Source organism: Brassica oleracea, chromosome C7 (genome assembly GCF_000695525.1).
Source record: "Brassica oleracea var. oleracea cultivar TO1000 chromosome C7, BOL, whole genome shotgun sequence".
NCBI lineage: Eukaryota > Viridiplantae > Streptophyta > Magnoliopsida > Brassicales > Brassicaceae > Brassica > Brassica oleracea.
In genome coordinates, this window is record NC_027754.1 from 23,636,973 (window position 1) to 23,661,275 (window position 24,303).

Sequence of the window (24,303 nt, forward strand, 5' to 3'; positions counted from 1 at the left end):
CAAAAATAACTCTGCTTAATAGTCCAAACAATTTCGGTACTCTTGATATATAAAGATGACTATAAAATATATAGTTTCAGACCTCCAATATAAACAATCATTTTTTTTTTTTTTGTAACTGTAATATAAACAATCATGAGGCGACATATATATAAAAACCCTAGCCACCTTGAATATTATAGTTTTAATTATGTGGATATGTGATGGATCCGGAATTGAATTTAGTCTTGTCTCATCTGCCAAGCATGTATCCATGTATACGATTATATAGACATACATATATATATGAAATGATATCCTATAGTATCGTAAGTAAAGCTTTGCTGGAGTTGTCTGGGGAGGTGGGTGGCAAATGGCATATTTGTTGAAGAACCTTTGAAGGTTATTGGCTAAAGACACTGTTTTTCGGGCATGAGTTTACAACAATCACTTTGGTTTTTGTGATATGTGAGAAAGAGTTTAATTACTGTATTATTTTCAAAACAAATGATTACTTAAACCCTCATTTTTATAATCATTAAATTAGTGAACTTCTTTAAAAATAATTTATCAGCAGTATATATAACTACGAAGAATGTGACGCACCAATCCATATCTCTTCTCTAAGCTCATGATCATCTGCTTGATCTTAAGTCTATCCTCTCTTTCACATAAAGTCGCTTTATGATTTTCTTCATCATATTCTTCCATCATATATAGAATCAGCTTCTGAACCTAATTGTTCCAGGTTAGTAATGATAATCCTCCTAATTAGCCTTTCTTAATTTGATATTTGTTTGTCATTTCTTTGAATATAAACCAACATATGATTGTTAGATTTCATTTCGATTGAACACCTCTATTATTATTCCCACCAAAACTTGAGACCAATTCTTACTGTTAAAACTAGAAAAGTCCATAAACATGAGTGTAAACGAAACTTATTAATGAAAAGACAAGATTGGCATGCGTGTAAGGGAAATAACAAGAACCACCAATTAGATTTTGAAAGTACGATATATATGTCTGAGATTTTGTATGTATAGATATGAAGATATTTTTTTTGTGCATGTGTGCTCAGATTTATAGCATTTAGTGGCTAAAAATTGAAGAATCTAAATCGGGTACTAGCAGACAAAATTAATTTTTTTTTCTTTTTTTTTTTGGTCACAGGTTATTTACAAAGCCAAAATCCAAGTTCGTCATATCAAATCTTCTTGAGATCTTGAATTCCTTAAAACATGGAGAAACTTCTTAATCCGTCTGAAAAGCAGTACATGAAAATGGCTATGCTTAAACATGAAGAAACTTTCAAGCAACAGGTAATCACCGATTCATAGATTCTGATCTATTTCATCTTACGTCATATATATGTATGTGGAAAGTAATATATGGTTTTACATGCATTTTCAGGTATATGAACTTCATAGGTTATATCAAGTCCAGAAGATATTGATGAAGAACATGCAGGTCAACAAGGGCAATGATGTAAATTCAGGACTAGGATCATTCATCAGAAGAGTTGACCGGCCGGCAAACTTTCCCGACGGAGGGGAAGCCGGTGGTAACGATATAGATATTATGGACGAGAGTGAGATCGAGCTAACGCTTGGACCGTCGTGTTACGGTGGTGATCTGATGAGAATGAACAAGAAGAAAAGGAATAATTCTCCGCTGGAGATGATGGACGGGAATTTAAATTCAGGTCGCCGGAGTTTCTCGTCTTCTTCCACAGGCTCAAGCAATAATAATCACAACAATCTTGAAGAACAAGTGAGACAAGAGAGATTGATGAAACATCAGAAGCAGAAGCAGCCTTGGCTTCAAGCATTGACTTTGAATGTTATTTGATAATAAGTAATATTCATGTTAACTATATTCTGAAATAGATTCGCATTTCCCTTTAAATGTTTTTCTCATGCCTCTTAATTTTCAGGTGATCTTTTTTTTTTAAAAATGATTGTCAGTAATTTTCTTCTTAAGTAGTTATTCTTCTTAGGTTTCTTGTAAATAAAAACATTAATATGAATGTTTTACTTTGTTTATGAAGATAAAATTTTAATTATTCTCGAGTTCAATGTATGTTTGCATCGATAAATTTGCATCGCCAGAATTTATCATATTTATATTTGTATCTACACAAGGTTCGATCTTTACATTCTATATAGTATATACAGATCATTGAGAAATTGGATTGTTATGTATTAATAATAGTTATAAATGAATAATAGAGGAGATGTTATAAAATGGGCCAATGATGAAGTAGTTATGGGACAAGAACATGCACTATCTGCTGGCATGTTCCCTTAGAGACTTCAAGCATCACCTACTTCCCCTGATTTAGTTCTGATATATATTTTTCTAATTTCCAAATCAAAGAGATTAATGAAAACTTATCAGTAAAGTAATTTATGTTACATGACCCCACAATCATGTATGATTATTGTCAAGCTTTAGAACCCCAAGTTTTTTTTTTTTTTTTTTTTTTTTTGGTGATGGGTTCGGGCCTTCGGCCCTACTCCCTCCCCCTAGGCCCGGAGCCAGCCTGCGTCTGTACCGGTTAAGGCCCTGGACACTCCTCCCACGGTGGATCGAACCCAGGAGCGCAATAACACCAACGTCTGCGCTTAAACCAACTGGGCTGCCACATCCGTGGTAACCCCAAGTTCTATGTATCTATTATAAATGGTGTATTCCTAATAATATCTGATGAATAAGATGAAATTGTTTTCATTAAAAAAGACGTTAACAGCCAGCTTTATGTACAAACAAACATCTTAAACACACACAAAAAGTCAAATGTTTACAAGTAGAAAACAAGAAAAGAAAACCCTTAAATCAGAACATAGAAGTCCCAACAAAAATTTTAAACATATTATACGGTTTTTCAAGAAATAGAGTGTCTACGATCTTTGGGTGGTTTGGTTCTGCCCGGTGTGATGCCGAAAGGGTTTAGCTTTCCGAGTTTTCTTGAAACAGAGTTCATGAATGACTTTCTCGGCAGTGGAGGCTTATCCATGGAAGCAGTTGAGATTGGAGAACTGTGATTACTGCTCATGGTTGTTGATAATGATTTCTTCTCATTTTCTTTCTCAAACTCTTTAAGTTTCATCTTCATTTTGAGAATCTCGAGTTTCAAGTCCTGGTTTTCCCGTTTCAGCTTTGATAGTTCGTCGTTGTAGGAGCTGAGTTTAGGAGGAAGAACAGTTGCTGCTGCAGCAGGTGGTGGTGGTTGTGGGGGTAGAGCCTCTGAATCATTAGTGACTTCTCCTCGTAGACGTTGTTGCTCGTAGTAAAGGACTTGAACAATGGTCTGAACTGGAAGACGATCGTTCTGAGCTGCATGAGCGCATGCTTCACGTGATAGTTTCTGACAATCCATTAAACTGCATACTTTCTTCTTCTCTACGTCACTCATATTCGGATGAGCCTACAAGAAGATCAACAGCTGAAGTTTCGATGGGACGTGGCTAATATATAAAGAACCTAGGTAAATCCATTTATCGTCAATTAATTTTAAGTTAGAAGCTCATAAAATCCCGAACTTAACAGAAGTAGAGTGCAAATGAATGTAAAATGTTTAGTATTTTCATAACATGTTACCTTCAAGTAGATGTCGACGGCTCGATACATCCCATCTTCAGTAACCCAAGACTGTTCAGGAATAAGTTCAGCTAAACTGATGAACTTCTGCAAGCTCACGTTTCTATCAGAAGCAATCTCAGCTAAATAATTCTCCATAAGTTTACCAACACGTTCCATATCACTACCATGATCAACACCATTGTTACTTAGCCTGACTCCTTCGAGTTCAAACTCAAGATAATTCATGAGAATGCGTTGAACAGTATCTGTATCAAACAACGAGTGTTCTCCAGTGAAGGAATAAGAAGGAATCAAGAGATCATCAAGAACCGCTTGTGGTAATTGTAACCCCATTCTCTTCTCTAAGTCAAGCCTACAAGCAACCGTTGTTTCTAGGTATATTGCTGCACGTAGAAGCATAGAGAGAAAACTAACTGACATTGCGTTCTTCTCACGAGGAAGAAGACTTACGATTGTTTCAAGAATCACTCTCTTCTCGTGTTCTTGTTTCGGATCAATCTTTTTTGTTCCTTTACCGAAAATCTCCTGCAAAAGAACCAAAACTGATTAAACCCTAACAACTCTGTTTTATAATGTTGACTTGCCTCTCAAGGAAACTCACCAGCCCTCTAAGAGACTTCTGAGCATAGAGCATGAGCACTGGACCAAGTCCATACTGCTTAAACCCTCTAGCCATCATTGCTATGAGAACTCGTTGAAACGAATCAATCCTAAGAACGGTCAAGTCCTCAGCCCACCAATCAACCACAGGCTGCTTGCTCTGATGCTGAACCACGACCTCATTGTTGCTGTTATTACTCGAAGAAGGACTGCAAAACTGGCTCTCCTGACAAGTCATGTAAGCAATCGCATCGATGCAACGGCTCACAAGCTTCACTCTTTCAGCAATGGGCAACAATTCCTCTGACTTGTGCAAGACGGTGATGGCACTAGACAAGCTCTTGAGAGCTACTTCGTTCAAGTAAGCTTCGGCTCTTACGACGAGATTCTCCACAGAGTGTTCCTCTGTCATCTCTAGATACTCTGCTGCACATCGCAGCATAGCAATGTTCTCTGTGCTCATGTCAAAGTTAATACCGTAGCAGAACTTAGCCGTTAGCTCGAATGCTTCAGAGCCTCCAGGGATATATGGGATCTTGATAAGACTAGCATCTGAATCGTTTTTTGTTTCAGACACAAGTTTTTTGATAAGCCCACATTTTGACAAGAGTGGAAACTGCAAGAATGTGATCATCATGTCACCTGTTTTACATCATAGAGATTGATTGGTAAAACTTAGGTGTAGTTTTTTTTTTTACCTTGTGAAGTAAAAAAGAAGCTTCTCCTACATGAACTGTGACATCACTACAGACTTCCTGAGAAGATATCCTGAAACAAATGTAAAAATATATTTAAGGATTGTTACTTCCAAAGTGGAAAAAATAAATGGATTCAGAACTAAAACCATTCACTAGTTCTCTTCATGGCTGAGGACAAAAGATCTTTCTTCTTTGCTGACATATTATGAACACTTTGCTCGCAGTTTCTTAATTATGACACAAAAAATCCACCATGGAACACTATTTCAAGTCCTCATGAAGAAGATGTGCCGTAACGTAGTAAAGAGAGAGAATAAGATCAACCTAAAAGAGTTTATTTCTCTCTTCTCATCAAATAATTGCGACCAAACAGAGAAAAAAGAGAGCCACAAACTACCCTGAACACCAAGAGCAAAGAACAAGGCAGAACAGGAGTGGAGGGTTAGTTAAGTAATTGTCATGGAGAGTACAAGATAAAGAGAAACTGTCTAAGGACTGTCTGTGTGTGGTAGTGGTTTGGTTTTAAAGATTTTAGAAGTATCCAAGTGGATCCAGACACATCTTTGGACAAAAACAAATAATTCCAAATTGAAGTAGAAAAGAGTATTGATTGCTCTCCACAAATGTGTGTATATCTCTTACAAATATAATACAATGTTTGCTATATATATATTTGATTGATGGTAAGGAGAAGAGAGGGAAGGTAGTATAAGTAAGCTGGAGAATCTTGATTTTCTAACAGAACATGAATGATAAATCTTGGTCCCTACAAAGAGTCTTGTCATCTTTACACTCTTCCCCCTTTTTTGATAATTGAAGTCACTATATGCTCCACCATTTTGATTGAGACTCAACTCAACCTTGCAATAAATGGTGTCTTTGAATAATATAAGACGTCCTCAACGAAAACTTCAAAATTGTGAAATAGTAACACGATAATAAAACAGAAAATACTACATGAGTCTGACCTGAGTGTTTTACCTCTAGTTGTTTTCATGGGTTGGTCAGTTAAAATCCTTCATTGTTTTTGCCTAAGGTCTTACCAAGAAATGAGTAGATGACCAGATCTTCGTCCAAGTCCTCAACATTGGAATCACATTCTCTCATGTCAAACCAATTCAACCAAGTCAAGATCAATAGCCCTTTTGCAATCTGACGTTAGTAATTATAGACTTCACATTATACATTGAGCTCTCATCTAGCCTCTTCATTCATCACATAATGATCTCTCAAATGCTAGGAAACCTAAACTACTGAATCTCCTTCTCTTGTTAATGTTTCAAAATCCCTTTCAAATTTAAGATCCGGCCATGTTCGTAGTGACACAAAATAGAAAATTTCCACCTTTTTTTCTTGTCTGCCCACTTTTACGTTCCCCCCAGTACTACATATTTTCACAAGGTATAGCACCAATAGCTGGAAATTATATTAGCTATCGATACCTTTCTTAAACCCTCCAACTCAGGACTTCATAAACCTTTCACAAAACTTAGCCTGCAAATCCTAATCCAAAACCCTGAGATGCCTTAAAAGTTAATATTACTCTTGCCTTTCTGGATACAGTGATATACAAAGAGGAACAAGATTCGTGAAGATGAAATGTGATTTTATTAAATCTTTCTTTCTTGAGTTTTCGATTACAAGATAACTGCTTATTTATACTTGATAAGAGGAACCCTAGTGACCTAGACACATATCATCATCCAGTGCTAGTAAGGTCATCAAGGGCGAGAAAGGATTGGACAGCTTGATTTGAAATGCTGGCTTTATTATACCATTAGCTGTCGCTGCTCTGGATGGTACGGTCCTTTTGCCAGCATTATCAAACGACCGTTGTATCTCATGCTGACTGGATGAAGACAGATTTTTGTTGGGCTTTGTCTTGGGCTGATGGGCCTGAGCATCATCCTCTGGGTACATTTTGGCCTTACTTTTTTTGTTCTTTGGTTAAGGAAATCCGAGTCTAATGCTTACTGCAGTCCTCTGTTTCACTTGGCAGCGTAGATGCTTGTTGAGCTGTAATAACCCCTCTCAAACTTGGTGTAGTGGCGAATACGGTTGGTTGTTTCTGCGAAGCCCACGAGATGATGTTGGAGCCAAGGAACATGCAGAATATCATCATACGGTGCTAGTGAGGCCATCAAGGACTGAGAGAGGATTGGACAACTTGATTTGAAACGTTGGCTTTATTGTACCATTAGCTGACAAGTTTGACATGAAGATGTAAACTAACCTCCTAAAGTAGTTGTATGGAGAGTAAAACAGTAGACTTCAGAACCAAATGAGAACTCTTGGCCTATACTTGGAGATCTATCATGACTCACTCAGAGGTTTTTCTTGAACTTGGAGAGTTTAATATAGTCTCTCATAGATATTTTCAACCATTGTTCTTTACAAAGCTTTTGGCTGTCCTGCACCATCACTTAGCAAACAAAGACATGTCCACAACTACTGAGATTCTTCAACTCTAACCTTCCCTTTTATTTATCAGCCACATCTTTAATATTTCCCGAGCATCTCAACAAACTTGCAGCCAAAACATCTCATGACACCAATTACCTATATCTCTTAGGCAGCCAACAGAACCATCAAACAAAGAAATTTTCACATTAGAAGCTTTTTCTCATTCCATGATATTTAAACAATCCAAAAATCATCTAAACTAGCCATATGACACGTCATATCTCCAAAAAAGTGGGAAACGTTACCGTCGTTTGTAGCACCAACTCCACAAGCTCTGCAGTTTTGGAGCTGTCACTTGATTAAAGCTTCAACCTTTAACTCACTTCTAACTTGATGTAATAAAACTCACATATAAGACGTGTCTAGGACTTTGACGTCATTAGATTCGTCATTGGAGGACTCAGACTCTTCTTCTTCATCATTAGGCTCTCGAACTTGTTCCTTGCTTTTGTGCCATCCGACATAAAGAGAAAGGAGACAACTTGGCAAGCCTGCTTCTTCAAATAAAGTGCAAGTCTGGTATTTGTCAGGATAGTGTTGATAGGATCTGTGTTGGTCGCATGTTCTTCTTTCTCTTTACAGGAACATGACTGATGGAGATTGTGAGAAGTTGAGATGAAGCGTAGAGACACCAAGATCTAATCCTTGGTGCTCTGATACCATAAAGAGGAACAAGATTTGTGAAGCTGAAATGTGATTTTATTAAATCTTTCTTTTTTTATTTTTCGGTTACAAGATGACTACTTATTTATACTTGATAGGAGGAACCCTAGTGACCTAGACACATATCATCATCCAGTGCTAGTGAGGCCATCACGGGCTGAGAAAGGATTGGACAGTTTGATTTGAAACGCTGGTTTTATCGTATCATTATCTGTCGTTGTTCTGGATGGTATGGTTCTTTTGATTAAGTTATCAGACGACCGTCGTAGCTCGTGCTGATTGGATGAAGACTGTCTTTGTTGGGTTCTGTCTTGGGCTGATGGGCCTAAGCATCATCCTCTGGATACATTTTGGCTTTACTTTTTTGTTCTTTGGTTAAGGAAACTGGAGTCTGATGCTTACTACAGTTCTCCGTTTCACTTGGCATGTTGGCATGTTTATTGAGCTCTAATAATATATTGGGCCTTAAAAGTTATTATTACTCTTACCAGGCCCATTTAGGAAAGATTTGTTGCGCAATGATAATTAATAAGACAAGAGAGGCTCGTGGAAACAAGAGATGCCCACGAAACTACGAAAGCATGGGTTACATTATTAAGGGAAGCCCATTTAGCTTTTACGGTTAAATGCAAAAAGCATGAGTTCACATTATTGCTTTTTGATAGGTTGCATGAGTATTTTTAATAATTCATATACAAAAGGAAAAAAATGTTGCTGGAGTAGATCTGGTAGGCACACGTATCAATTTTAATCAAGTTCCAAAACGAAGAAAAAGCGTGGTCCAATGGTAACACTGATACATACTATTCTTTTCCAAAATTTAATATAAAAGTAAAACAAGGACGTGGACAAGAGTCTAAAACCACTCGTGGCTTAATCACTGAGAGTCCTATACAATGGACCAACCTGCCAGCTTCTGCTGTTGCTATAAATTTTAATTTTTGTCGCTTACAAAAATATTTTAGTGTAAAATAATCTGATAATGTATCATTGTAGTGTTATAATTATCTAGATGGGACTTCAGTTAGGTCTGATCTGATGTAAAAACACGTTAATTCATGTCGTACCATACGAACCGAAGTCTCTAACTGCCACACACGTTGTTTGGACTCCAATCGTCCAAAGCATTGGTTAGTTGATGATCTCTTCGACCAAACTCATTGAGATCACTGAAAGGTAGTTCGTTATGTGTACGTTCTCATACTTATTAACATCGTCTGGTCTCGAGTAGTTTACACTCTCTGTTTTTTTTTTAAGATAAATTTTGTCGCTTATTAGTACCAAAATATTATATATAACATTGCGTTTCTTTACTTTTTTTTTTTTAATAATGTTAAATTTATTCAAAGAAAAAATTGTTTTACACTCTGTGCTGCATTGGTGCAGAGTTCTCTTTATAAAGTTAAGCTATAAAATTATGTTTTCTTATAGCTAATCCTCTCGCATAAAGCTCATGGATGGAAGATTGCATGTTAAGATTTCGTAGTGTTTTCATATATATACATTCTAAGTATATTTTTATTGTCTTGTTTTTAAAGTACCCTTGAAAATCAAATTCAGAAGATTATAAAACAAACTTTAAGTTATGAAACATAAATCACTATGATGTACGCAATCAATGCACTAAAAAACAAGAGGTAACTTGCTAAACATGATTTTGCACGCAATCCAAGGCGCATCCACGGGACCGTGATATACTTTCTGATGTTTAGTATTTGCAAAAAGACATTGTGTGTGTACATTTTGATGTATAATCAGTCCTGTGTATAATGTGGACATGAGTTTGTACTGTTGTATATACAAACAAACAGAAGAGAGTCACGAGCACCTAGATTCCTGTATAAACGTACTTCGAGGTAAGACAAAATTGTTGACTGGACCCCTTAATGATATATCGTATTTGGGAGAATTTAACCAGACTCGAGACGTACCGTACCGTACTCAAGCGAACCGGACGTAAGAGTCGGTTTAATAATTAATAATTTTTCTTTTGCTGATATCAAGGAATATCGAAACAACTTAAATTATTAGATTGTTATCTGTGAAGAAACAGATTAAATTACTAGTGTAAGCTGTATTAGGCAGGAAAGTGGTATGATGGGTGGTTGGGAAAAAAATAATTATGATGTTGCGAAGATTTATTAGAACTTTCATTAATTAACTTAATTAGGCTCACATGTCGCGTATTAATATCTACTGGTTGCCACTCATCTGTCCTAACTGTAATAATTGAATCACCGAATAATCATGCTCCTTCCATTAACTGAAACAAAATGGTTACTTTAGTAACTTCGTAGTTAGTAGGCAAAAAACCTGGATCCGAAAAACCACACTGAACCCGATCCGAAAAAGTAATATCGAACCCGAATTGAAATTGATTAAATATCCGAGTGGGTTCAAAATTTTGATATTTAGAGAACCGAAACCACACCGGATCCGAACCGAAGTATTTCGGGTACCCGATTACATCCGAAATTGATTTATATACCTATATATATTAAATATTTTTAGATTTAATATATATTAAGAACATCAAAATATATATAAGGTACTTTTAAGTTGTCCAAAATACTTATACATATATACAAATAGTCAAAAGTACATGTCTAAAATGACTAAGTATACTCAAAACACCAACAATACTTAAAATATCTATTGATTCTCAATCCAAATATTCAAACCAAACCAATTTATATGTTAATTTTAGGTACTTTGACATATGCTATTAAAATTATATGTAATATATTGTTTTGTTTATAGATTTTAAGAAATTTAAAGTATATAATGAATTTTAAAATTTTAAAAATAATTTAGATGGATTATCCGAACCTGAACCGAACCCGCAAAAATTCGAACCGAATCCGAACCGAAATTTAGAAATACCCGAATGGAACTGAAATTTTTGAACCCGAAAACCCGAAAACCCGAAACCCGAATAGACCCGAACCGAATCCGAATAGGTACCCGAACGCACACTCCTAGTTAATATTGTATACTCTAAAGCCATACTAGATGTTTTCTTATTTATAGGATGTTGATTCCGGTTAGGGAAAGGTTACAAAGATCCCATCATTTGTTGTAATTGAGATCGGACGGTGGATTATGATTTGTAGGGCTGAACATTTTATTCGTTAAATTTGATTTGATTTGTTATTCGTCTCGATTCGATCCGAAATTTTTGGATATCCGTAGACTTCCGAAACAAAGCAAATACTAAAAATCAATATCCGTTAAAATCGAAGCAAATCACAAATATCAAAATTTTAAGAAGCGGATATCCGCTCCAATCCGGAAATATATAAATACATGTACATGTTATTATATTTAATATTTTAAATGTATAAGTTTATATAATTATTATTATCATATGATTTGACAAATTCTATTCACATTATTACTTATGTAAAAGTATTACATGAAAAAGAAGAGAAAGAAATTTATAAAACAATTATAATTTTTTTTCTTAAGTTTTGTGTTATTATAATTGTTAACTAAGTTTAAAATTTACAAAATATGTAGTTTCACTATTTCTTTTAGTTTTTATTTTATATATTATGCAAAAAAAAATGTTAAAAAAATAAATTTGTATTAAATTTTTAAGATTATTTGTATTAATTAAAGTGGATGAGATATCCGTAAGTATTCGTAAATATCCGTAAATATCTATTTATTTCCAGATATCCGTATTTTTCCGAAGCAAAACAAATCGAAAAATTAGATATCCATAATATACGAAGAAAATCACAAATACTTTCAGAAAACCGGATATCCGATCCGTGTCGAGCCCTAATGGTTTGGAGTTTGCTTTTTAGCTTTTGTCTTTTGCAGATGAGATCTGATTCGGTATCGGAAATAAAGAGATCTAATAAATTGCACGTTAAGACACATGGGTCATAATCCCAGAAGCTGTGCTTAGATCCAAATCTAAGCATTGTGAGTGTTCTCACTGTAGCTTCGGTTACATTTGTATCCCCATGACCCCATATACCAACATAAAACTGTCCTAGCTAGTTTCGTATGCGTATAAATAAATCATTATTTTGCGGTAAAGGACAATGAAATAATTTTCCTTCAAAATGCTTAAGTTAACTGTTTTCACTCGTAGCATCTATTAGATTCGTATTGAAATTCATTCAGAAATGTGTGTATCCTTTTCAGAATTTTTGGATTTTTTTTTCTCTTTAGTGAATTTGTATTCGCTAAGCTCGTTGGTGATTGTGATATTGATATACACATAAGACACACTGCCTTCGTGAGTCATGACCCACTCGGTAGTCGTTTCCAATGGTAAATCATCTCGTAAAGCATAATAAGATTTAAAGATTCGAATGCGTATGTGGAAACCAATGTAACTTACAAACCAAATATATTAGGAGTATAATAAGAAAACGAATTTGATTTTACATAAGTACACCACCAAACTTTCGGACAGCACAACAAATAGTCTTCCACTATTATAAGTTAGAAAGGCTATAGTCTTAATGGTTTTCGAACGTCAAACATCATTATTATTTTCTGAACCACATAGCATGTTTTTTTGAAAGCAAAAATAAACTCTTTATCCACCACATAGCATGTTGATTCTATCAAACCTATAAACCATCATTTTAGTCTCAGAGAAGTTCACAGTAAAAATCAGATAAATGGACGATAATGCTCTCGAGATAACAGAGCTGTAATGGTAAATATGTTTAGTAAGAATTAATGGAATAGTAAGAATGGAATATAGAAAAAATAAAATAAATAAATTCCATCATGAAAGAATTTCTTTGCATTTTGTTTATTTATTTATGGACTTGATGGAGTGACTATTTTTTCTATTTTAAATAAATGGTAAAAATCTTTTGAAATCAGTGGAATACCTCATTCCTAATCTTAAAAATAAGTTCCATTCATACTCTTGAAAAATAGATTCCATTCTAATAGATTTCATATCATTACAACCTTTGAAAAAACATATACTTTGTAATTACTAATAGTATATTTTAATTAATGTAAACATAGGTACACTTAGGTGAACAAGAAGTCTTAAGACATTAAAATTGACAGAGACAAAGTAAATCAAAGGGGATAGCTAATCTAAGAGACAAAAGTAATCAGTTTGAAATCAGAAGAGTGGAAAACAACAGCCTAAAATGATTTATTCGTACGCATGATTTATACTATCTCCTCTTTCTTTCTCTACTCGTCTATATAAAACCTTATCTCAGCTCCACCTTCCGTCTTCGCTTCACAAGAGAGAGACCATAAAAATATGTCTTCTTCGTTTCTCTCCTTCACTGCTTCCTTCTTTCTCTTTATCCTTTATCTTCTGGGTTCTTCCCAAGTTTCCGATGGAGCTCAACAGGCAACATACATCGTTCACATGGCCAAATCTCAGATGCCATCAAGCTACGACCTCCACTCTCTCTGGTACGACTCCTCTCTCAGATCCGTCTCAGAGTCCGCTCAACTGCTCTACACCTACAACAACGCGATTCACGGATTCTCCACTCGCCTAACTCCGGAGGAGGCCGACTCGCTCATGACTCAGCCGGGCGTCATCTCTGTTCTCCCCGAGCACCGTTACGAGTTACACACGACTCGGTCCCCGCTCTTCCTCGGCCTCGACGAACACAACAACGCAGATCTCTTCCCTCAAACCGGCGCATCCAGCGACGTCGTCGTCGGGGTTCTCGACACCGGAGTTTGGCCAGAGAGCAAAAGCTTCTCCGACAAAGGCTTCGGTCCGGTTCCGTCCACGTGGAAAGGCGGGTGCGAGGCTGGGACTAACTTCACCGCCTCCCTCTGTAACCGGAAACTAATCGGAGCTAGATTCTTCGCTCGGGGATACGAAGCCACGATGGGACCAGTCGACGAATCCAAAGAATCAAGATCTCCTAGGGACGACGACGGTCACGGAACGCACACGTCATCAACGGCGGCTGGATCCGTGGTGGAAGGAGCTAGCCTCCTAGGCTTCGCTAGCGGAACAGCTCGCGGGATGGATCCACGCGCTCGTGTGGCGGTTTACAAAGTTTGTTGGTTAGGCGGTTGTTTCAGTTCAGATATTCTAGCTGCGATTGATAAAGCTATCGAGGATAACGTTAACGTTTTGTCTATGTCTCTCGGCGGTGGGATGTCTGATTATTATAGAGACGGTGTAGCTATTGGAGCGTTCGCGGCTATGGAGAGAGGTATATTCGTCTCGTGCTCTGCTGGTAACGCTGGTCCAAGCCCTTTCAGTTTATCGAACGTAGCTCCATGGATCACCACGGTTGGTGCTGGTACGTTGGATCGTGATTTTCCGGCGATTGCGATTCTAGGCAACGGGAAGAATTTCAGTGGAGTTTCTTTATTTAAAGGAGTTGCTCTTCCGGATAAGCTGTTACCGTTTATTTACGCTGGGAATGCTAGTAACGCTACTAACGGGAATCTATGTATGACGGGGACTCTGATTCCGGAGAAGGTGAAGGGGAAGATTGTTATGTGCGATAGAGGAGTGAACGCTAGGGTTCAGAAAGGGGATGTGGTGAAAGCTGCTGGTGGAGTAGGTATGATCCTGGCCAATACGGCGGCTAACGGAGAGGAGCTTGTGGCAGATGCTCATATGTTACCTGCGACTACAGTAGGAGAGAAAGCTGGTGATATTATCAGGCGCTACGTCTTGACAGATCCGAATCCAACAGCTTCGGTTTTGATCCAAGGTACCGTGGTTAACGTCCAGCCGTCTCCCGTGGTTGCGGCGTTCAGCTCGCGAGGGCCTAATTCGATTACTCCCAACATTCTCAAACCTGATTTGATCGCGCCGGGAGTCAACATCCTCGCCGCGTGGACCGGAGCCGCGGGACCTACTGGACTTCCTTCCGATCCTCGCCGCGTGGAATTCAACATCATCTCGGGGACGTCCATGTCTTGCCCTCACGTCAGCGGTTTAGCGGCTCTTCTCAAGTCGGCGCATCCGGAGTGGAGTCCCGCGGCGATTAGATCGGCGCTCATGACCACCGTGTACAGATCCTACAAAGACGGGAAACCGATCCTCGACATCGCTACGGGGAAGCCTTCGACGCCGTTTGATCACGGTGCAGGATACGTGTCGCCGACGATCGCCACCAATCCAGGACTTGTGTACGATCTAACGACGGTGGATTACTTAGGCTTCCTCTGCGCGTTGAACTACACGTCGTCGCAGATCAGAAGCGTTTCGAGACGCAATTTCACTTGCGATCCCACCAAGACGTACTCCATCGCTGATCTTAACTACCCTTCCTTCGCCGTTAACGTTGACGGATCAGGAGCTTACAAGTACACGCGCACTGTCACGAGCGTTGGAGGAGCTGGGTCCTACAAGGTTGAAGTCACTTCGGAGAGTACAGCAGTCAAGATTTCGGTTGCACCGGCGGTTTTGAATTTCAAAGAAGTTAACGAGAAGAAATCGTATACAGTGACGTTTACCGTGGACTCCTCTAAGGCGTCTGGATCTAACAGCTTCGGGAGCATTGAATGGTCAGATGGGAAACACGTGGTGGCCAGTCCCGTGGCGATTACCTGGACATAGTGGTTAATGGGCTTTTAATGGAAGAAGAAAGTCACAGATGTTGTGTGCCGTTTGTTATAAGAGCTTTGTTTAGTAAACAACGGCACGCAGTCTTGGCTTATCTAGTTTGCTTTTGGAACTCTTGTCGTTGTGTTTTCTCTTTTGCTATTTGAAGAAAGAAATCTTCTCCGGTCACAAGGATAGCTGGGTTGGGTCTTTTATTAGCTGTTTTATCATGTGACTTGAATATTTAAATGAAAAGTAAAATGGTTGGACTTTTTAGCTGTTAATGTGTCTAGTCTGATTTTCTTGGCCGTGACATCTTGTAGAAACCTAAAATTACTATATATGTTTCCGAGATGATGGCAATCATCCTAGGCTGGTATGGTTATAGAGTTCATAATTGTATAGAAGAAAAACAAAATCATGATTAGATTTTTGTTGATTCATGGCCTTTAAGGACGGTATAGCTTAATGGGTTTTAGTATGCTGGGCCCATTAGGAGGTGGCATGTTTAAACTTCTATGGATCTTTTGGTTTATGTATTCTGCTTCTCCAGGAAAATTAAATTCTACAACACATGATTACGAATTTTAATCCCCACCGTTCCTAAAGTCAACGATTTCGGCAGATGATTACATACTGCACAAGTCCATTTCGTATCATGCCTTCCATGGCCAATCTTGATTCACGTTGCATGATTGTAAACCTCTCTTAAATTTTACAACCAAATTTTAGGCGTACATACAAGACTATAGATATCCACATGCACGAACCAAATATTCATTAACATATAATATATAATCTTATCGCATTCTTTAATATATATATGTGTATAGTTCAAGTTTGCCAATGTATTTTATGAAATTACATGCCAGCTTTTTGACGTGATAAATATACTATTAAATATATAGCAAAGGCTTCTTGATAGAAAACTACCACCATAATTAATCATCGTTTTTTAACCAGGGTTCTTAACTCATGATTTAACATTTTTTTTTTACATTTTTCGGCTAATAGACGGTTCTTATATCTCTTAAGCTTTTTTTAGTTAAAATCTAAGAAAAATTAAGAACCATCTCTTATGCGAAACTAATAACACCAGTTAATAGATCAGGTTAATCATAGTCCGGTCAAAGTTCCTCCAGTGTATGATAACAATGTGATTTGATGAGGTTGAAAATGTAAATTTAATAATAAAAAGAAAAGTATAAACGACAATGAATACGTCGTTTCTTGCGGACCTTAATTCATACAGCACAAAACAATCTCACAAGCCCACGCATGAGTCACAAACAACGAACAATAGTGCGATCAAATAAATGAAAAGTATGTTAACAAAATCGAAAAAAATAGAAAAGTTGACAAAAATATAGTTGTTGCACTCATACGTTTCAACTATATCTCATATCTGGTACCACATTTTCCTTTTTTTTCTCCTAGTGCTTTATTTCGAACATAGCTTTTATAATTATACAACTCGACCAAGACTTATCATATGATTTCAAATCCACATTCTGCCTTTATTTCGTAGATGACAAAACTTGTCTTGATAATGAGGAAAGTTTCTTTTTCATGAATGTTATTAACCCACATCCTTCTAGAATTTTTTTTTCTTTTGCTAAATCACATCTTTCTAGAATTGGACATCGAAATATATAAAATTTAAATTTAAATATGCAAATAGTCATTTTTCTATTGTAATGGTTAGAGTCTAATGCTTAACAACTTATGGAAACATTTGTAGACCATTATTACACGTTTCAAAATGAGAAAGGTAAGAAAATGTCATACAGTAAAATAGACGTTAGATCATTCTAATTGAACTGTAGCTAGAAAGTAGAAACTAAAGAGTTTAGATGATTAAAATAAGAAAAGGATGCATAGTTTATTTGCTGTTCATGCATAGAAACAAATTTAAAACGCTCGAAGTTAACAACAGAACTTCAAAAGAAATTATAAAAGCTCATGATAAAATGTATGATGCATGTGGAAGATGAATGGTGATGGTGCTGGGTAAAGCGTAGCTATCGCGTGCCAAAAATAGTGGCCTAGGCCCACTCCTCCACAGACCCAACCTTCTAAGCTATTCTTATTATTTATATTTTCTTGGTTCTTTTTAACGATATATTTTTTTTTTGAACGATAAATAGTCTTTTAACGATATTTTCTTGGTTCTTGTTTTTCTTACATATCTATGTTTTCATTTATCAAAAAAAGAAAGAAAGAAAGAAAGTAGATATATCACATATAATAACAAAAGCCTGCCATAACTTTATAGCCTCTCAGATTTATCATGTGTGTTCTTACTAAAAGGGTTCTCGAAACATTGTAGTTTTTACCCGCCAAAGGAAATATAAACATTAAACAGCCTAATGCAAGTTGACCATTAAATAAGACAATAGTAAAACATATTTTCAGGATTCTAATTAGGCACAAGAGGAACTCGAAACATAATTAAACATACGAATGTACGATGCAAATAGGTCTAGGCACGGATCAGATATCCGGGTTTTTGAAGGTATTTGTGATTTGCTTTGTCACGGATATCTAATTTTTCGATTTGTTTTGCTTCGGAAAAATACGGATATTCGGAAAAACGGATATCCGGAAAATAAATAGATATTTGCGGATATTTACGAATACTTACGGATATCTCAAATGTTTGGATCAATACAAATATATAATCTTAAAATTTTGTTACAAATTTGTTTTATAAAATATTTTTTTGCATGATATATATGATAAAAATTAAAAGAAGTAGTGAATCTACATATTTTGTAAATTTTTTGAACTTAGTTAACAATTATAATAACACAAAACTTAAGAATTTTTTTATAATTGTCATAAATGTATTCTATTCCTTTTATGTAATACTTTTATATAAGTAATAATATGAATAGAATTTATCAAATCATATGTTAGAATAATAATTATATAATTGTATACATTAAAAGCTTTAAATATAATCAAGATATACATGTATTTATATATTGCCGGATCGGATCGGATATCCGCTTCCCAAAATTTTAAAATTTATGATTTGCTTCGATTTTAACGGATATTGATTTTTAGTATTTGCTTTGCTTCGAAAATTTACGGATATCCGGAATTTTCAGATCGAATCGAAACGAATAACGAATCGAATCAAATTTAACAGATAAAATGCCCCGCCCTAGGTGCAAATGCAAATAAATATAGACTATGCTCAACTGTAGACAATTGTCACGATGCTAAGCGAAAAAGAAAAGAAAAAGAAACACCATGTCTAGTAAATTAGGACTTATTCTTCTCATGATCTTTATTATGGTTAGAAATTTTTTTTAATGGGAAATAACTTTTGATGTAAAATAAATAGTACAGTTTTTTCCGATGGCTTAATGTCTATTTTCAAATATTATTATTATACTTTCTGTGTATAAATAAATACAATACACATGTAATTTATGTATCAAAGACTATAGGTTTTAGTGGGAAAATAACTAAAAGAAAAGGATCGATATCGTTTTGACTTTTTCAACAGAGACTTATTTTGTCATCTTTAAATATTCGCCCACTCTTTCGTTATGTGTTTAAATTTAAAAACTCTCTCTCTGTCTCTCGTTGGAAGCTTCGAAAATGGGGAGGACTTGTACGGAGGAAGAAAAAACCCTTTTGATCTCACATGGCAATCAAGAGGAAGAAGAAGAAGAAGAAGAAGAAGAAGATGATACACAAGAAGAAGAAGAAGAAGCGTTGTCTCTGTCTGATTTGCCGGTGAGTTTATCTAACGAGGAAGTTAATTTCCCGAAACAGTCAAAGTCAGAAGAAGAAGAAATCGATTCCGGGTTCGAATTCGAAATCGGGTCATCGTTTCGGCTCGGGTCGGATTCGTGTGAACCGGCTCCGGAGATGAGTACCGCAGACGAATTATTCTCCAAAGGCCGAATCTTGCCTCTACGTCACTCCTTCAGCTTAGACGCCGGTTCGAACCGGTTAATCACCAGATCCGAATCGGTTGAATTCCGACGAACCAGAGCCGGATCAGACCGGAAAATCAAAAACAATTTCATCGACTACAGTCAACCGAGTCCAAACCCACAGATCAGACGATCATCGAGCATGACGGCGAGGGTGAACTCAATCAGAAACCCCAAGTCATCTTCGATTTGGGATTTTCTCCGGCTAGGACTCGTCCGCACGCCGGAGATCGAGCTCCGAACGGCGACGAACGCTAGAGTTTCAGTGAGTCGGAACAGTAGCTGCAGCAGCACAAGCACGAGCTCGAATTCGAAGAAAACAGGAGAATCCAGATCGAGGAACCGGACAAGAAGCTTTCTGTTCGCGGATTGCAAGTGCTCGGTGGTGACGGAGACGGTCGTACCGGTGAAAATCAGTGTCTCCGGTGAGACGGGGGAGAAACAGAGGAAGAAGACGGCGAAGAAGGAGGAGAAAACAGCGGTTGCGCGTAAGAGAACGTTTGAGTGGTTGAAAGAGTTATCACAGGTAGGTTCTGTCGTTGACCATGGCAGAAGAAGCTTGGCGTGATTATTCGAGCAAAAGACACATTCTTGTTTCTCTGTTTCATTTTTTTTTTTTGTCTTTACTATTTTAATTTAAATGTATTTTTGTGTTTAATCATTTCCTACGTAATTATCTTTTTGTATGTTAGTGGCTAATTGTCAATTATACTTTAGTTTATTTCATTATGATTTATATTTTAGCTAAGTTTTAAATCACATTTTTCTTTTTGTATGTTAGTGGCTAATTATCAATTATATAGTTCAGTTTACTTCATATGATTTATATTTTAGCTAAGTTTTAAGTCACATTTTCTCTTATCATCTCTATAATATACGCATAATTTCAATTATTCTGCTCAAATCATCCAAGTTTACACAAAAAAATTCCCAATCCAACCTTTGAAGGTGCACTACACATTCATCTAGCTATATCAATCTCATAAAAAACTTTTTTAAAGTTCAGTTTAATTGAAGACTAGTAAGACAAGAGAGATGCATACACGTATATGAGATGGTATGAAAGTGAAACATCATTTAAGAAACGAGAATGATGTGAAAGTGAAATATCATATAGGTGTGCTTAACTTTATTTTTCTTTTCTTTTTGTTTTCCATAATAGATAAGGAGTGGTGCTTCGCATGATTAAAAGCAATGATGTTTATACAGACAAAGACGTGAAATTTCTCACCATCAAAATCGTATAATATAATGTTTTACTACCAAATCCTCAACTCACTTGTGTGAGTTGTGCATTAGGCGGCTTCAAAATCTACCCAAAGCTCGCTGGAAACTTTCAAATGGGCCGCCCATCAGTTCAATGTCCACTAAATTTCAAACGAAATTAAAAGTATAGAGTAACAAACTGTGGAGTTATTAATTAGAAATAATTTATTTTTAGATATTTTTATTTTACAATATTTTTTATAAAATAGGAAAATAGTTAACTTTACTGTATATACTGATTAAATTTTAGAAATTCTATTTTCATATTGTTTTTATTATATTATTTGATGTATAAGAAATATGTTTCATTTCATATAATTTAAATATCATTTAAACATAATTTCACTAAATATTATCAAAATATAATAAAATATTAAGAAATAATAGAGATAAATTTATTGTAAATATAAACCAAATAATATTTATTTTTTTATGAAAAATAATATTTGTTTTGTACTATATAATCTGTATACATAGAAATTATTAATTTTTTTATTCTAACAGGACCATATATTTATATATCATCTAAAAATTTATGATCTTTTTATTTTATCGATCTGTGTCGTATTTTGAACTGGTCCAATCATGACTGATGAAATTTATTAATTTTACTAGTTTACTTTGATAAAATAATAAAAGAACAATAGACAGTTCTCATATTAAATATTCACTGTTGAATTTTTCACATTACATAACATTACATACATGTTTTCCATACGAATTATAATATAGCATCATATATATGTAGATGTATAATCTTTCACATTGCATACATGTTCTCCATATATAATATACCATCATATACATGTAGATGTATCATAATTCTATAGGTTAGTAGTAAAACCTGCAAAGTAAATTAAGATCAGCTTCGCCTCTGGTTCTCTTGTTTTAAGGCTTCAAAGTACTTCAGAAGACTCTTTGCCTGAAACAAACAAAAGCATACAAACAGTTATTATTACGAAACAAGAAATACGTAACAAAAAGAAAAGAAAAGAAAAAGAACCTTCTCTTTGGCTCTAGCTGTTCCTGATCTAGTAAGAGCCACGAGAGGTGGAATAGCACCTTCTCTTATGACAGTGTTGCAGAATCTTGAGCTATCCATACAAAGCAGGCAAAGTGCTGCAGCTGCATTCTCTTGTCCTCTTGGTGAACCCAACTCAACAACCTCCACCAATAGTGGTATCCCTCCTCCATCTCTAATCGCAATCTTTGCTTCTGGCACGTTTGCAAGATTAGCCAACACAACCACAGCTCTCTCCACCGTTCCAGCAGCAGGATTCATCATCTGGATCAAGTACCTAACTCCTCCACCTCTGATCACCATCTCTTTCTCCTTGTTGCGCGTGGCGAGGTTGGTTAGAGCCGTGGCTGCGTCTTTCTTCCCTCTGGGACTTCCATTACCCATGAGCCTAACAAGTGGCTCTATAGCTCCTGCTTCTAGCATCTTTGTCCTGTTCTCTTCGGCTTTAGACAAGCTCACTAGAGCTCTCGTTGAGTTCTCTTTGGCTTCCATGTTTCCTGTCTTGAGAACGTGAACGAGCGGCTTGAATACTCCACTATACGCGATGACGGTTTTGTTGCTGTCGTCGAGGGATAAGTTGAGCAAGCATGTCACAGCGTCCGCTTGGATCATCTTGTCCATGGAGTAAAGCTTATTGACTAACGCAGCGATTGCTCCGCACCTTGCAATCACAGTGCGGTTGTCTGGAATGTCTTTTGTCAGTAGCCTGAGCTGAGCTGTGGCCTCTCTTTGTGCATCTAACGAAGAACTCTTGAGATCCTGAATCAGTTTCTTCACCTCTACTTCCATACTTGAACTGCCTCCAGTTTCTTCTGCTTCCATATTTGAACTGCTTCCAGTTTCTTTTATGGTAGCTGGGATGATACAGGGCTGAGGAACAGTTTCAACCGGTGCCTGTAAGATCGATCTATTGGCTTTGGAAACCACTTTAGAGACAATGCCTGGTGCAGAAGCAGACCTAGTTAAGACCTGATGCAGCTCCTCGCATTTGCTAGCATCTACAGATTCTGTATGGTTGCACTTAAGTGTATCATCCATTACAGGAAGAGGCAGAGAACCTCTTGAACCTGATCCAACAAGAAGAGGGAAAGGCTGATTTGATTGAATCAACTCCAAAGGATCAGGAGGATTGACATTGTTTGATTCACACCAGTTGGCAATGAATGCCTTGACAGTGAAGTTAGGTGTCAAAGTGGTCTGAGACAAAGCCTGCCTTGTCTTTGGACAAACCATGAGTCCCGTGTCAAACCATTTTTCGATAAAAGCCCGTTCATATGTTTGACCAGATGCCACAGTGACAGGATCAGTCATAAGCTGAAGTGATAGAGGGCAGAAAAAGTCGGAAGGTAACTGAGACTGCTCTATCTTGGCAAGGTAATCATGCATTTGTTTGGTCAGATACATCAATCCCTTTATAAAACCAGCTTTGATGTTGTTCTTGACAAGCTTAGCATCTTCCTTCAAGTTTGTAAGTACCACACCTTCGATCAGAATATCCTGGTTTGATCTCAAACCAACACTCTCAGCAATTTTCAGCAGAACCTCTGGAGTAAGTTCAACACCTTTTCTTTGATCTATCAGAGCTCGATCAATAGTATACGAAACTTCCTCTCTTCCCACTAACTTCACCAGTTCTATGCAGTCCTGCAACATTAAACAAGAGCCAGACAGAACCAGTCCTTAGATTGTGGGAATTCTATTCGAAATAAAATATTTACAGATTCTTAAATATTTTTACAAATTTTGTAGATGAATTTGTTTACTTTTAAAACACACAGTTTTAAAAGTATAATAATTTATTTATTTTTATCCTTTTCTGTCAACATTTATTTTTTTTATCTAAATCATAATAATATAAAATTTATCAATATTTTTTAATCATTTTCATGAACTAATTTTTTTTGTTTTTTTTTTTATTTTGCAATAAATATTTTTTTGTCATTATACCAAAATATAGATACATATAACTTTAAAAAAAAAGTGGGGACTCTTATAAATGGGAGCCCCATTCAAATGTTTCAAAAGAATTCATACAAGCTCGATTCTGGAGCCAGTTCAGTTAGTAGAACCTAAAGAACACTACGCACAGATTCTTGAACATTGAGACTATACTACCTCTGAAACCAAATCACCAGGTAAGTGTTTGAGAAGCTGAAAGATTTCCAAACTTGATTCCCTCATCTTTGATGCTAATGATTCAATTCTAAGAACCTGGTGATACACAAGATAGGTAGCTAGGAAAGAGAAAAACACATTAGCTAAGAGAAGAGTTGGCTGTTTCTTTACTTACATAAAAGATTCTACTTGAAAGAGGTTGCCAGCTCTCAAACTGCTCTCTTAGCTCATCAATGTATTGAGATAACTCTTCAAAGCCATTGTTAAGAAATTCGTTAGGAGACGCATCAGAGGCAACAAGGTTGTCAAGAAAAGGCATAAGAAGCTTTGCAATCTCTTCTCCTCTGCTGTAGTACTTATGAGCAGGGTTTGAAAATAACTTGTTCGTTGATGACGATATACTTAGATATGAGGAGA

The 24,303-nt window shown here is 36.4% G+C and overlaps 5 protein-coding genes across 6 annotated transcripts; 3 read left to right on the top strand and 2 right to left on the bottom strand.

The window, feature by feature from the left end:
* The first annotated feature begins 589 nt into the window (after positions 1-589).
* LOC106304241 lies at positions 590-1,884 on the top strand. Its single transcript, XM_013740649.1, has 3 exons — positions 590-727; positions 1,153-1,301; positions 1,393-1,884. Exons 2-3 carry the CDS (start codon positions 1,221-1,223, stop codon positions 1,828-1,830), a joined length of 519 nt encoding a protein of 172 aa, XP_013596103.1. The 5' UTR covers positions 590-727; positions 1,153-1,220; the 3' UTR covers positions 1,831-1,884.
* Positions 1,885-2,736: 852 nt separating this feature from the next.
* Positions 2,737-5,560, bottom strand: LOC106306692 (BTB/POZ domain-containing protein At5g67385). Its single transcript, XM_013743406.1, has 5 exons — positions 5,030-5,560; positions 4,884-4,953; positions 4,187-4,801; positions 3,583-4,110; positions 2,737-3,409 (listed from the first exon to the last, which is right to left on the bottom strand). The coding sequence occupies exons 1-5, from the start codon at positions 5,083-5,085 to the stop codon at positions 2,867-2,869; spliced, it is 1,812 nt and encodes a 603-aa protein (XP_013598860.1). The 5' UTR covers positions 5,086-5,560; the 3' UTR covers positions 2,737-2,866.
* A 7,620-nt stretch (positions 5,561-13,180) lies between these two features.
* On the top strand, positions 13,181-15,815 carry LOC106305783 (subtilisin-like protease SBT1.7). Its single transcript, XM_013742166.1, has one exon. The coding sequence runs from the start codon at positions 13,264-13,266 to the stop codon at positions 15,544-15,546; it is 2,283 nt and encodes a 760-aa protein (XP_013597620.1). The 5' UTR covers positions 13,181-13,263; the 3' UTR covers positions 15,547-15,815.
* Positions 15,816-19,105: 3,290 nt separating this feature from the next.
* Positions 19,106-20,208, top strand: LOC106305784 (histone H3.v1). The gene has a single exon (XM_013742167.1). The coding sequence runs from the start codon at positions 19,144-19,146 to the stop codon at positions 20,050-20,052; it is 909 nt and encodes a 302-aa protein (XP_013597621.1). The 5' UTR covers positions 19,106-19,143; the 3' UTR covers positions 20,053-20,208.
* A 1,328-nt stretch (positions 20,209-21,536) lies between these two features.
* LOC106304500 (U-box domain-containing protein 2-like) lies at positions 21,537-24,250 on the bottom strand (the record flags this gene model as incomplete). 2 transcript variants are annotated; one of them, XM_013740906.1, is given in 4 exon segments in its annotated part: positions 21,537-21,672; positions 21,754-23,415; positions 23,887-23,982; positions 24,062-24,250. In XM_013740906.1, coding segments are annotated over 4 exon segments (2,007 nt in total), but the record flags the coding sequence as incomplete, so codon positions are not given.
* Between the last annotated feature and the right edge of the window lie 53 nt (positions 24,251-24,303).